The sequence below is a fragment of the Rhamphochromis sp. 'chilingali' genome (assembly GCF_963969265.1).
Source record: "Rhamphochromis sp. 'chilingali' genome assembly, chromosome: 3".
NCBI lineage: Eukaryota > Metazoa > Chordata > Actinopteri > Cichliformes > Cichlidae > Rhamphochromis > Rhamphochromis sp. 'chilingali'.
The window spans coordinates 7825019-7836691 of NC_137931.1; the positions used below are offsets into that span (position 1 = coordinate 7825019).

Below are 11673 nucleotides of genomic sequence, written 5' to 3' on the forward strand. Positions count from 1 at the left end.
AGCTACAGCCTGCTTTTATAATTTGTTATAGGCTGATTTTAAGACCAATACTGATACCAACCAATATTTATTGATTTAAGCAGTTGATACATATTAGCTGATATTTTTTCTTTCAGTCATACGAAACATAGAGGAATTTCCCTAACATTTGTTAAGTTTAGTTATTTTAGAGTCCTTATTGAGGTAATACGGCTATGCAGTTTAAAAAGAATGTAGTTGTGAATTACTTGCTTATGCTGTGCCTGACTCTACTTGTATGAGCTGGTTGGGAAGTTGCCCGCACAATAGTCGATTGTCAGATTAAAACAATATCAACACGTACAAAAAGGCTAAAGGATGTTTCTCTTGTTTATTCTTTACTCCATCATAAATTCCAGTACTGCGATCTCAGCAAATAGCTAATATCGGCTGATAAACGTTGGGCTCTGCTAATAATGCATAACTTTGAGTCAGACAAACAACTCGGGACACATAAATTGCACAAGTTAATGCGATGTTTTATTCATGAACCTAGGACCATTTATATATATAAAACACTGTATAAATACTCTATATATTCTACTTCCTTCTTTGACCTCAATAACAAATAAAAAATAATATTTTTTTAAAAAGCCACATGGTTATATTTAACAGGCTGTACAAAAATAAATAAAGTTTGGATATTCTATACAAAAGGAAAACAAAACAAAACATGGTGTCTTCACAGAAGGCAGGAGAGACTTACTTATGAAGTAGTAGTAGGAGACACGTCCCTCTTTAGGCCTCCACGCACACGCATGTTCACCCACACACACACACACACACACACACACACACACACCTCTTTGGTCTTTGAGGAATTCCCTCTTGGAAGGCTGTGTAGACGAGGGCAAGATATGGCTAAAAAACACTATACTGAGGCATTCAGAGAAACTGGGTGTTACAATGTGCCGCTGGCTAAAACAAAAGAATAGAAAAGAAGATGAAGTGCTTCAGGTTTATGATAAATAAATGCAGACTGAAGTTTGGACATGACCATGAGCCATCTTATTTTCCATACCTGATGGGGTGAGCAGTTAGATTATGAGCTATTCTCTTCCTTTTGTCTCTTTATATACTGTGCGATTAAGCTCCTCCCCCATTCCAACCATTATTTATCTGTCCAGCCCAGCTTGGACAAACATTATATACATGCATTAAAATTATGACACACACATACTGTCTGACACACACACAAACACACACACACAGGTGTGACATTGGTATGATAAGCAGCATCCTCTTTTAGGGAAATCAGGAATGTCCATGCGTTCTTCCCCTCAATGGGACGCAAATGAAATGTGCCACTGCTTTACAAGGAGGACAGACAGGCAGCAAGCTATGTTCAGTCCTACTGTTCAACATTTAACCCCCGGATTGATGGAGGGAATGGCTAAATATTGATAGTTACAGTGACAATTGTGGACACACTGAATTCTGCAGCACTCTCACTCTGGATGTAAACATTCATTAGCCTCTGTGGGCAGAAAAGATCAGAGTTTTTAATCTGCTGTCTTTCTGAGTGCTGGTGTAACAGAAGGTTAGATTGCATATGCAGTCCTCAGCAGGCACTCTGATCGCACAGCTCCAGCAGGGGTCGCGGACGGTCTTTGGGGTCACAGCTGTCGTTGGTTAGCGTGCGCCCGTTGTGGTCGATGCAGCGCAGCGCACGTTTACGGAAACCTCGGCCGCAGGTCTTAGAGCACGGTGACCATTTTCCAAGGAGCCAGGAGGGGCAGGAATGGAGGGCGCAGGACCGTGAGGCCAAAGGGCGAAGCTCCTCTGGGCAGTCTCCAGAGGGATGTCCCTGGGAGTCCAGGCACACGACCGCTCTCTGTTGCACACCTTCTCCGCAGGTCTGGGAACAGGGACCCCACTCCCTCAGAGTCCACTCGGCTCCTCCCACCTCTTGGATGGCATTGATAGACTTCCGACGGCCTCCAATGTTGTTGTTGTTGGAGGATGAAGCAGCATGATTGGGACGAGGGGCAAAATAGCTGTATTTAACCCTGGGCCTCGGGGATTCCCCTACGGAAAGCACCTGGATTGTGAGGGCCTCAGGGAGCGGGGAGAAGCTCCTGATGCGCTCCAGAATGGCTGAGGAGCCGCTGTAGCGCAAGAGTGCCCCTGGGAGGGGAATGTCCGTCTCCATGGTCATCAGCTTGTAATCACCATTAAGTAAATAGGTTCCATCCTGGCGCCGCACTGCCAAGTAGCTGTTATCGTGACGACTACTGGCTGGAGCACGCTGCTTGATGTCGAGGTGTGTGGCACCAGCAGGGATAGTTACAACATCCTGGTAACCAGGCCTGAAACAGACACAGATGGAGGGTAAATTTAGCAACATATATATTAAAAAAAGAATCTGATACAAGAGTGATGAATATTTTAAGGTCAGATGTCTACCTGGCACGCTCCATAGAGCCTGACACCTTCTTGCAGGTCGAACCATCTCCGCCACACACGCCACACTTATCGAAGCGCCGGTTGGAGCCGATGATACGATCACATCCAGCCTTCACACACTGGCCCTGGACGCAGACTGAGGTGGAATCAGGGCTGCATGGTGTGCCGTCAGCCACCTGGGGTCAGCAGAGAAGCACAAATGGGACATTAAAGTTTTGCTTTGTAAGATTCAAAAGGTAAAAGGTGACTTTTCCATGCTGAGACTGAAACCCAGAGGGTGGGGGGAAAAAGTGCAATGATTAATCCTTTCACTTGGATGTCTGCATGACTTAGAGGACTGTTGAGGGTAATAATGAACTTGTGCACTATAAATATTGTTTTTTGTAGCCTTTAGAAACTCTCACCTTAGACTTGAGGACAAAGAAGTATCCGGTCCCCTTGGCCCTGCACACCAGCTTGCAGCGGTCTTTAGGTGAAACTCCAGCGTACTTGGGGACCCACTCGACGCCGTCGCCTGAACCCAGTGACACTTGAGCTGACATGTCATTGTGGGCCAAGCACTGCTCCTCACGGAAAGACAGGCCTGACAAAGAGACAAGGATAAGTCAGCTTTAGTGCTAGTATATAACCGCAGGCCAGCATTCACACCCAGGTAACGAGTGGGAAGTGAATTATTTCTATTTAATCGCCAAAATTTCTTACCATTGGTGTCTGGGCACACTTCTGTGTTGCATGAGCGGTACTGGATCCTCTTTCCCTCGCAGTATTTTCCCCCATTCTCAGGCACAGGGTTATCACAGGCACGGAAGGAATACTGCACTCCTCCACCACAGGTCCGAGAGCAGTCGCCCCAGGGACCCCAGGGACCCCATCCACCATTAACAGGAGTCTGAAATCAGGGCAATTTAAAAATTATAGCTCGATTGGTCCAGCAGACTAACAGCATGTAGAAAAAAAGTGCTTAAATCAGGTCTGGGTCATACCTGTTGTTTAGCGGCCTGGCTCTTAGTGAGACAGTGCCCAGCCAAGCAGTAGCTGTCATGCCCGCAGGGTGTCCCATCAGCCCATGGGAAGTTCTTGGTTTGGCACACGAGCAAACCATTGGATGTAGTCACAGTGCACCACAGAGCTGCACAAGTGGTGCTCAGGTCAGGGCAGTGCTGGGAGTCTTCATCAAAGGTCAGGCTACACTGATGGTCAGCATCATAGACTGCCCCGGGCAGGGGCTGGGGCAGTGGCTCGGGCTTAACAGGCTTATCCAGCAGACACTGACCATGGCCGTTGTCCAGGAAGGTGGTGACCATTAGGGCGGAGCAAGGAGACCAAGGCTGCTGCTGGTCCAGGTTAGACAGGGTGGAGGCCATCATGTGGGAACCCCAGTGGGCACCGTTGATGCCAGAACACAGCTGGGCATCATCATGAGGCATGTTAAACACGTGGCCTGAAGGAGGAGATGAAATAAGTTATTTAATAAGTGATGCATGTGATTAAAAAGATTTTACATCATGGCCAAACTTTTTTTTTTTTTACTTACCCAGTTCGTGTGCCACTGTAAATGCTGCTTGGAGTCCATCATCCTCAATAATCGAGCAGCTCCTGTCCGGGTCACACACCGTGCCAACATCCGCCATGCCCAAAGTGTCACACGAGTGGGCACCGCAAAGGTCCTAACAAAGCAGAAAGTGGAGAGCAAGATCGTGAATACTCCCCATTTCTCCACACCTGTTCTATTATATGCTCTACCATAAAACCAACACTCTGACTTACCGTCCTGGTGAAGAGCACAGCCGTGTCGTAGTGCTCCGGGTGGCGGTCGCTTGGAGGATTGTGCTGTCGCTGCCACTTGCAGAAGTTGCGGAGAGTCATGGCAGCGTTGGATGACACCTGAGGACCTCGCTCCTCCTCGTACACCACCAGCAGCTTCACCACCGCCAGGCTGATTGAGTTGTGGATGCTAGGGTGGCGGTAAAGGCGGGACGCCACTGCCATAATGCTCAGGAGGTAAGGTTTGAGCCCCGTGCCGTGGAACTCGGCCATAGACTGGTCAGCCACCAGCATGATCTCCAGATAACGAGGGGTGGAAACAAAACGCCTGGCCCTGTGGTGAGCTGAGAGCAGAGGTTTAATGAGCATTTATTCTGTTAGTCCAACGTTTGCTGCTGAGTTCTGCAGTGTGCAAGTTGCCCCAGATAAACTGAATGACTTCAATTATAAGAAATGCTAGAGGGCAGTTAGTGTCCTAAATAGCAGCTACAGGGACCCGTTATTTTTTTTTTCTTCTCAGAGGGATAGAGGCTCCCAGGAGAGCTCCGGATGTGCCTGGAGCAGCCTGGCTGCCATGACTCAGCGTCACACCACCAACAGCTCCTCCTCCTCGGGGTCCACGCATTCTTAAACTGACCTTCTCTGGTGGAAAATTATGCCAGAGAGAGAAAGAGCGAAGGGAGAAAATCCTTTCTGGGGGTGGGGTGGGGGGAAGAGTGTCTGCCGGTGAGAGTTGTACCAGGAGGCGAGTTTACACGCCTCAGCGATACCGGGCTCTGACTGGCCCCAACCCCCTTCACCCACACTCCTCCTCTTCTTTCCTCTTAAAGTAGTTTAACCCCCCCCCCCCCCCCCACACACACACACACACCACCCCCACCTTTCCTCCCCTCCCTTCCTCACTGGCAGTGCGCTGACAGAGCTGTCAAAAGGTAGTCGAGTGCATCGCGCACGCTGTGCAACCCTGACACATTAACTTTTGCTACATTTACACGTTTAACATAAAATCTAATCTTTGCTCTCTTTTTTAATATTTAAAGCTGAATACTTTTCGTTTTTAAAAATACATAAATAACCTTGTTGGGTTTTCTTTGCTTCTTTTATGTTGCTGCTCTCCGCATTTCAGCTAAGTCCGTGATAAAAATGAGTAACAGCGTGTAAAATGCGCACAGCATTACCTGTCTGGTCTGCGTTAGGGGCTCCGTGACTGGCCGCTTTTCCCAGATTCTTTGGCACCCTCTCCTCATCCTCGTTGACCCCGCACTTGGAGGTGCTCTCCTCAGCCGAAGCTGCCCGGCCTCTCCGGCGAATCGTATGCACATCTTCGTCCGTGCCCAAGAAATCAGTGGAGTTAAGGGGCTGAATAAAGTACTCTTCGCCCTTGAAGTAGAATCCGCCCCTGAGTCCATGGCACAGGTTGAGCGCAGCGGCGGAGCGCTCATCCCCGTTCACCGTGCCCGAGTAGAAGCAACCCGGCTCGGCTCCGCTATTGGGTTTCGGTGTCGGTTCAGACACTGGAGTCCCCACGATGTGGAAGACAAAACCTGGCGCCAAAAAGGTCTGGTCAGGCTCTAGACGCAAAACCAGCTGCATGCCAAATACGTCCAACCGGTACACCCTCATTTCCGCCTCCTTCTCGCTCTCCTCCGCGGAAAGAGTCCGCCACGGTTCGGTTTCGCTCTCCGACCGGGCCGTCGGGTCTAACCTGACCGGCACAACGGTGCCCTGCTCCCAAGCACCGTGCGCTGCGCAGACGCACAGAGCGGCAATTAAACTGATGGAAATGGGTAAAAACGACATCATGGAACTGTGGAATCCGACAAGTGGAAAGATAAACTGAGAGTTAAGTCTTTACAATGAAGAAGTAAATCCTTTAAAAATCCACCATGAACTAAAAAAAGGTCTTTGAACTCACAAAACCCCCAAAACCCAATATTACGCACACGTATATAAATCTAAACAAATAACTAAGAAAAAAATCAAATCCAGTGCAAAACTAATTTAAAAGTTATGTGCAGATTTGAACTGTTGCAAAGAAGTCCGTTCATTAAACGACAATAAGGGTTGCGGCAGTAAAATCCAACAGGTCGCCTCTATCTCTCTATCTCTTTCTTTAAAACTGAGATGTCTCCGTGTCTAAATCTAGCTGTCAGGTCAGAGGCAAGTCTTTGCTCTGCAGGACCGTCTGGTCTGTTCTGCCTTCTGTCAGAACTGAGCCGGTCCCTCCTATTTATCCCCATATCCCGGGACCACCCCTTTCCTGAGGGCCCTTTGATCTGAGTGGGGCCGAATCCCGTGCGCAACGAAAACGCACCAGCGACCTGGAGCGTTGCCATGATAATCAATCATTGTGGAGGAGAGAGCTCTTGGCAGAGGAACTTTTCTTCTTTGGTCCGTGCTTATCTGTCAGAACAGTTACTCTTAAAGCCCCTCACGGTATCATTGCTGTATGTGGGTTATATTAGCATTCACCTTATAATATAGACTTTCGAAGAATTTCACTGGAAACGTCTTTAGGCCCCTTTTAGTGTATACCTGATAAAGCTTTGTTATAGAAGCGGTGTTCTACTTTCTCAGAGCTGTATAACGTTCATTAGACGTTAATCCGTTTCTAGCATGGCGAAGTGTCACTGCAGCTGAAGAAGGGAAGCTGGGGAATGGGAACAATATCGTGCTGGCCTGGGCTCCAGAAGCCGTACTCACCTTTTCTGTGCCAAGCCGGCTGTGGTGCGCCGTGGCCAGGTTCCACCGCTCTGCTCCCCGGGGAGAGGGAGCAGAGAGGGGCCGCCGAGGTCTTAAGGTGGAGCGGTTCCTCCACTGTGCTGTTTCTGCACTACAGCCACGGCAGGCACAGCCCCAGCCCTCGGGCTCCTTCCCCCGCCCGTACCGACTGCTGATCTCCTCTTAGACACAGGAAGAGTTTACGCTGGAGTTTCATTAAAAAGTAACTGGCAAAGCAAGGTTCCTGTTATCTACAGTGCTTGCAAGACACGTCAGAAATGAATGAAAATAGCCCGCATACATCTTTTTAAAGAAATCATCAAAAATAATTATGCAGTTTTTAAAGGCAAACATACTGATATTACCCTTAAATGTTTTAAGGTTAGATTAATGTTACGACTTTAAAGACACGTGTGAAATGATTGAATTAATTGTTTTGGACCAAGTTTGATAGCTCCTACATTGCTTATTCTCTCTCTGTATCTATTTTTTCTGTTTGTTGTTACTGTTGACTTATAGAAGCAAACATCAGTGATGAGTGTGAATGGACAGATTGTGGAATTCCACCTTAAAAGCAACAGGTTCGAAAAAAAGAATAACTGTAACTTCGGCTACTTCCAGTAGATGGCAGGTAATTGTTCAGGAATGTCTCCAGGCAGTTGGAGAAATTTTCCATGACCCCATAGAGCAACCATAAGCGTGGCCGATAGGTGGTGCTCTTGCATCAGAAATGGGGTGAGCTGCCGAACGCGAGGGGGCAGCCTTCCCACATAAACCAATATGAAAGTACTGCGTAGAGAACGGTGTTTGTGATTTAGGGTGCTGATTATGCAACGCAGAAAGTTTATGAGATGATAAATGTTCAATAGAAACGGGAGATAAACGATTTTCAAGGAAAAACGTGAGGTGTGAAACTTTTCACCTGAAACAGCATTAATTGGTGATCCAGATGGGCTTTCGCCCACTTAAGCCAGATGCAGTGTAGGAAAGTTAACAGTGTAGCTTGAAATGATGTCAGAAGTGAATAAATGAACAAATTCACCAAAATCCTATATTTTATTGAGTAGTATTGAAAGAAAACAAACAAACAAAAAAATGAATCTGAGAGATATAATCGTTTATTGTAAAATAAATGCTCATTTTGAATTTGATGCCAGGAATATGATTCATAAATACTGGGACTGACCGATGTGGTGCATCAGTGCTTGGGGAAAATAATTACTTAAAAATAAGTCACATAATAATTTCTTCTGTTAGTTCCAGTAGATTTTTCTTTGTGTACAGCTGACCTGGGCTGCTACTCTATATTCACTGCTCTTTGTGGATTTAGCCAGTTGAATTCAACAAGCAGATGAGATGTGATTTTCAGTTTCAGGAGAGTTATAAGGCTGATCTTCAATCCCTGGACATTATAAAGCTAGTCTAAAGCTAATTTAAAGTTAGAATTAAGCATCATCGTATTAAATAGAAATCTGCTACCCGAATATAACCTAACCTGGACCATGAACATGATAGCCTGCTCTGTAGCAGTCTAGCTTAAGCATCACTATAATCTTCTCTATATGGTACTGCCAACTAACCAGTTTACCATGCAGGAAGCAATGCAATGCTGTAACATGCAAAACATTAGCTCATTCCACAGAAGTATGCATTAGCCCACATTTTACATCGAATTGCTCATTAATTGAACTCACAACATCTTAATTAACTTAAAGTGATTTATGGATCATTCTGGGCCACTTTAAGATCTGTGTGTAAGTGTTCAGAAGCTCAGACCAGTTTCTCTAGTTTTAAAGGAAAATGATGATTCATTCGAGCTGTTAGTTTGGGCCAGATGCACTTAATGGGTTCAGATCTTGATTGTACCTTTGAACCATGGTGTAATATATGCAGAATATTTCTGGGCATCATTGCAAGGTAAGCAGGGTGTTCCTTGCAAAAGACGTCATCTGGAAGTGGGATACAATATTTCAGAGCCTGTATATATCAACCACCATTAATGGTGCCTTCACAGATGTGCAAGTTATGTGTGCAATGTAATAAACTAGAAACTGGTAACGAGCCAAATCTTCCCTTTCACATAAAACCTGAAGGATCGCAGTGATTTCTAGAAAGACTGTCAAGTTTTTACTCGTCCATCAACAGGACAGATTTTTAATTCACTTTGGTTGTTTCTAAACCGACTGAGGCCCAGAGACAGTGGGAGTGTTTCTACATGTATTTTTACATGGTAGAAGCTTAACTTGCATGGTTGGATGCACTAACAATCTGTATTCAACAATGGATTTTAGACATGTCCTAAAACCATGTGGTTTCTACAACTGAATCATGGCTCTTGTTTTAAACCTGAAGTGGTTACTTAAATTACTTTACAACAGTCCAGCTTCAGAGGTCAGAGTAGTATGTCCTTAAAATGGATCAAATATCTATAGTAGAGTATTTGTCATTCGCACATTTTTTAGTCTAGTTTACTAAATCTGTAATTTGGAAGACAATATGTTATTGACTCTACCATCAGGTATATACACTGATGCCATGACAAAAACGACACAGACACAAAGACTTTTAAATATATAGATTTTATATACATATATTCATGTGGGTGACTAGAAAAGAAAACACTATATTCTTACAAAGGAATGATTCTGCACAGTCATATTCCTAAGTTAAATAGTAATTTGATACAAAATTACTATAATAAATAAAACTCATCTCATTGCTTTTTATTCACACATACCAGTTATACAAACAATAAATTACAAGTTCAGTGCTGTGTTTCTGTCATTCAGCGAGAGGGGTTTTCCCCACAGGAGTCAGAGTCGGGTTGTGTGTGGAGTCTGTGTCTGCGAAGTTTATGGCTGAAATCTGTGCAAATGATGGATTGTTTCAATGTGACTGCATGTGTACATTACTGTTACAACATGGCTGAATACTAACACATATGAATGATCTATGCATTGTACAAACATTGTCTACATTGCGTAAATAAATGTGAATGTCTGAGCGGCAAAGAGAAAACATTTTAAGAGTGACCTCGGTCATGTCATATCAGCAACTTCTTCTCATGCTTTGTTTTCTCCTGCACAGATGCCAGATGGGTGAGGTTGGTCACACAGGAAAATGCAATAGGTGCCAGATACTTTAATACAATTACAGGAAGGTATTTTTTTAAGCCCATTAGATATGTAATTAACTTTACTTTGTTATAATAGGGATTAAATATTATCAACAATAAGTGAGGTAATTAAAGTCCTCGGTATTAAATTCTTATGGAAATATTAATGCTGTTCATATAGTGTTACCCCAAAATGAATATTTTAAGGGGTTGGTCTATTTAAATTAAACAAAAGCTTACAGTAGATTAAGTATTAACTAGCAAGGTTTTGCCTAAATGAATTGTTTTAATATCTATTTGCCAGGTGCTAAGCATCAGTCGTCTTGGAACAGCTTGTTAGCGTAGTTTAGCATTCAGACAGCAAACATAGGCAAATTTGAATACAACTTTACACTCCAGTTTATGTAAAACATGAATAAGAATGGTATAATGACATATTTTTTTACTTTAGAAATGCCAGTGTGTGTATTTTTAATCTTTCTTGAATGTATTTTTGATCTACAATTAGCATAAAGCAAGCCATGCTAGTTTTGTGCGCTACTCTGTTTAAAAGATGCCTATGTGTGTAATTTCACAAAAGACAAGTGTTTTGTCTTTGTTTTCTTTTTACAATTCAATGACAATTTCTTTTTGTACAATCAGTGTTTACTAGCTAACATATAACAATTTCTACGGTAGTTAGTTAAAATAGTTCCAATGACATTAATGACAGCTGAACCTGGAGTCAATATAAAATTTAAAAAAAAAAATCCCAGGCGCCTTGACGTCCACTTATATGGGTTGACGACCCTCTTAAGGTACTACTCCCACTAGGGCTTAAATACCTGGAACTCTCCAACATTTGATCTAAGAACTGAAGAAGCCTCTCGGATGAGAGATAAAACATCTTTTAGAACTTAAAGAAGTCCAGTCATTTTTCTTTACAAGCTCCTTAGATTCCATATAAAATGCTACCATTTGCTGAATTAAAAAAAAATCTGTCATCAAACTATACTTATATTTTTGGTGGAAACACCAGACAAGCTAAGACCTCAGACACATAGACCTATAAACTGGTCAGTAACCCCTTGGCAACCGCTGGGCACAGAGGAAAGATGCGAAAATGCGTTGGCAAGTGGATGCTGGAGGTTGCTGGCTGTTGGTCACAAAGAGGGCACTGTACAGGGCACTTATCGTTGCTTGGGCACTAGCAAATTGCTGCACTTGCCTGTAGTTTTTGTGGAAAATGTCAATTTAAAAACTGTCTGAGCTGTCGTGAAGTTTAGAAAAACACCAGTATAAACCAAAAAGGTAGAATGTTTGCCTTTACAGTAAAAGTTGTGCCATACCACTACAACCAACACAAATTTGACTTTGAAGGTGAGCAGTCTTTGTTTTTGCTTTGCATTGCACAGTTTCACTACTTGGCAAATAGTTTGCAAGTGTTTGCAAACAAGTCAGCAACTAGTTGACAGCGGCTTTAGCAATTGATTTCACAGCAACTGTTAGCAACCTTCAACAACCAATTACCAGCTGTACATACACAATACATATCATTCACTGGCAACTGGTGTTGCCAGATAGTCTCCGACTGGTCCTTAGACTTGTGCAAAGAGCAAAAGGTTACTGACGAAAGGTCAGACATTAGCTTTTAAAAACCAGCAATCAGA

The 11673-nt window shown here is 44.0% G+C and overlaps 1 protein-coding gene across 1 annotated transcript; it reads right to left on the reverse strand.

Annotated features, from left to right (window-relative positions):
• Nucleotides 1-341: 341 nt before the first annotated feature.
• Nucleotides 342-6406, reverse strand: adamts1 (ADAM metallopeptidase with thrombospondin type 1 motif, 1). The gene is made up of 8 exons (XM_080878446.1): nt 5367-6406; nt 4192-4532; nt 3959-4091; nt 3408-3865; nt 3127-3313; nt 2829-3007; nt 2425-2600; nt 342-2327 (listed from the first exon to the last, which is right to left on the reverse strand). The coding sequence occupies exons 1-8, from the start codon at nt 5989-5991 to the stop codon at nt 1580-1582; spliced, it is 2847 nt and encodes a 948-aa protein (XP_080734572.1). The 5' UTR covers nt 5992-6406; the 3' UTR covers nt 342-1579.
• Between the last annotated feature and the right edge of the window lie 5267 nt (nt 6407-11673).

What these genes read in the sequence shown, in the direction of transcription:
- adamts1 (XM_080878446.1), bottom strand. Translation starts at nt 5,991, where the DNA reads ATGATGTCGTTTTTACCCATTTCCATCAGTTTAATTGCCGCTCTGTGC. An exon ending in AGTGTGCCCAGACACCAATG is followed by an intron (nt 3,008 to 3,126) that starts GTAAGAAATTTT and finishes TCTCTTTGTCAG; the next exon opens with GCCTGTCTTTCCGTGAGGAG. An exon ending in TCTTTGTCCTCAAGTCTAAG is followed by an intron (nt 2,601 to 2,828) that starts GTGAGAGTTTCT and finishes TGCTGACCCCAG; the next exon opens with GTGGCTGACGGCACACCATG.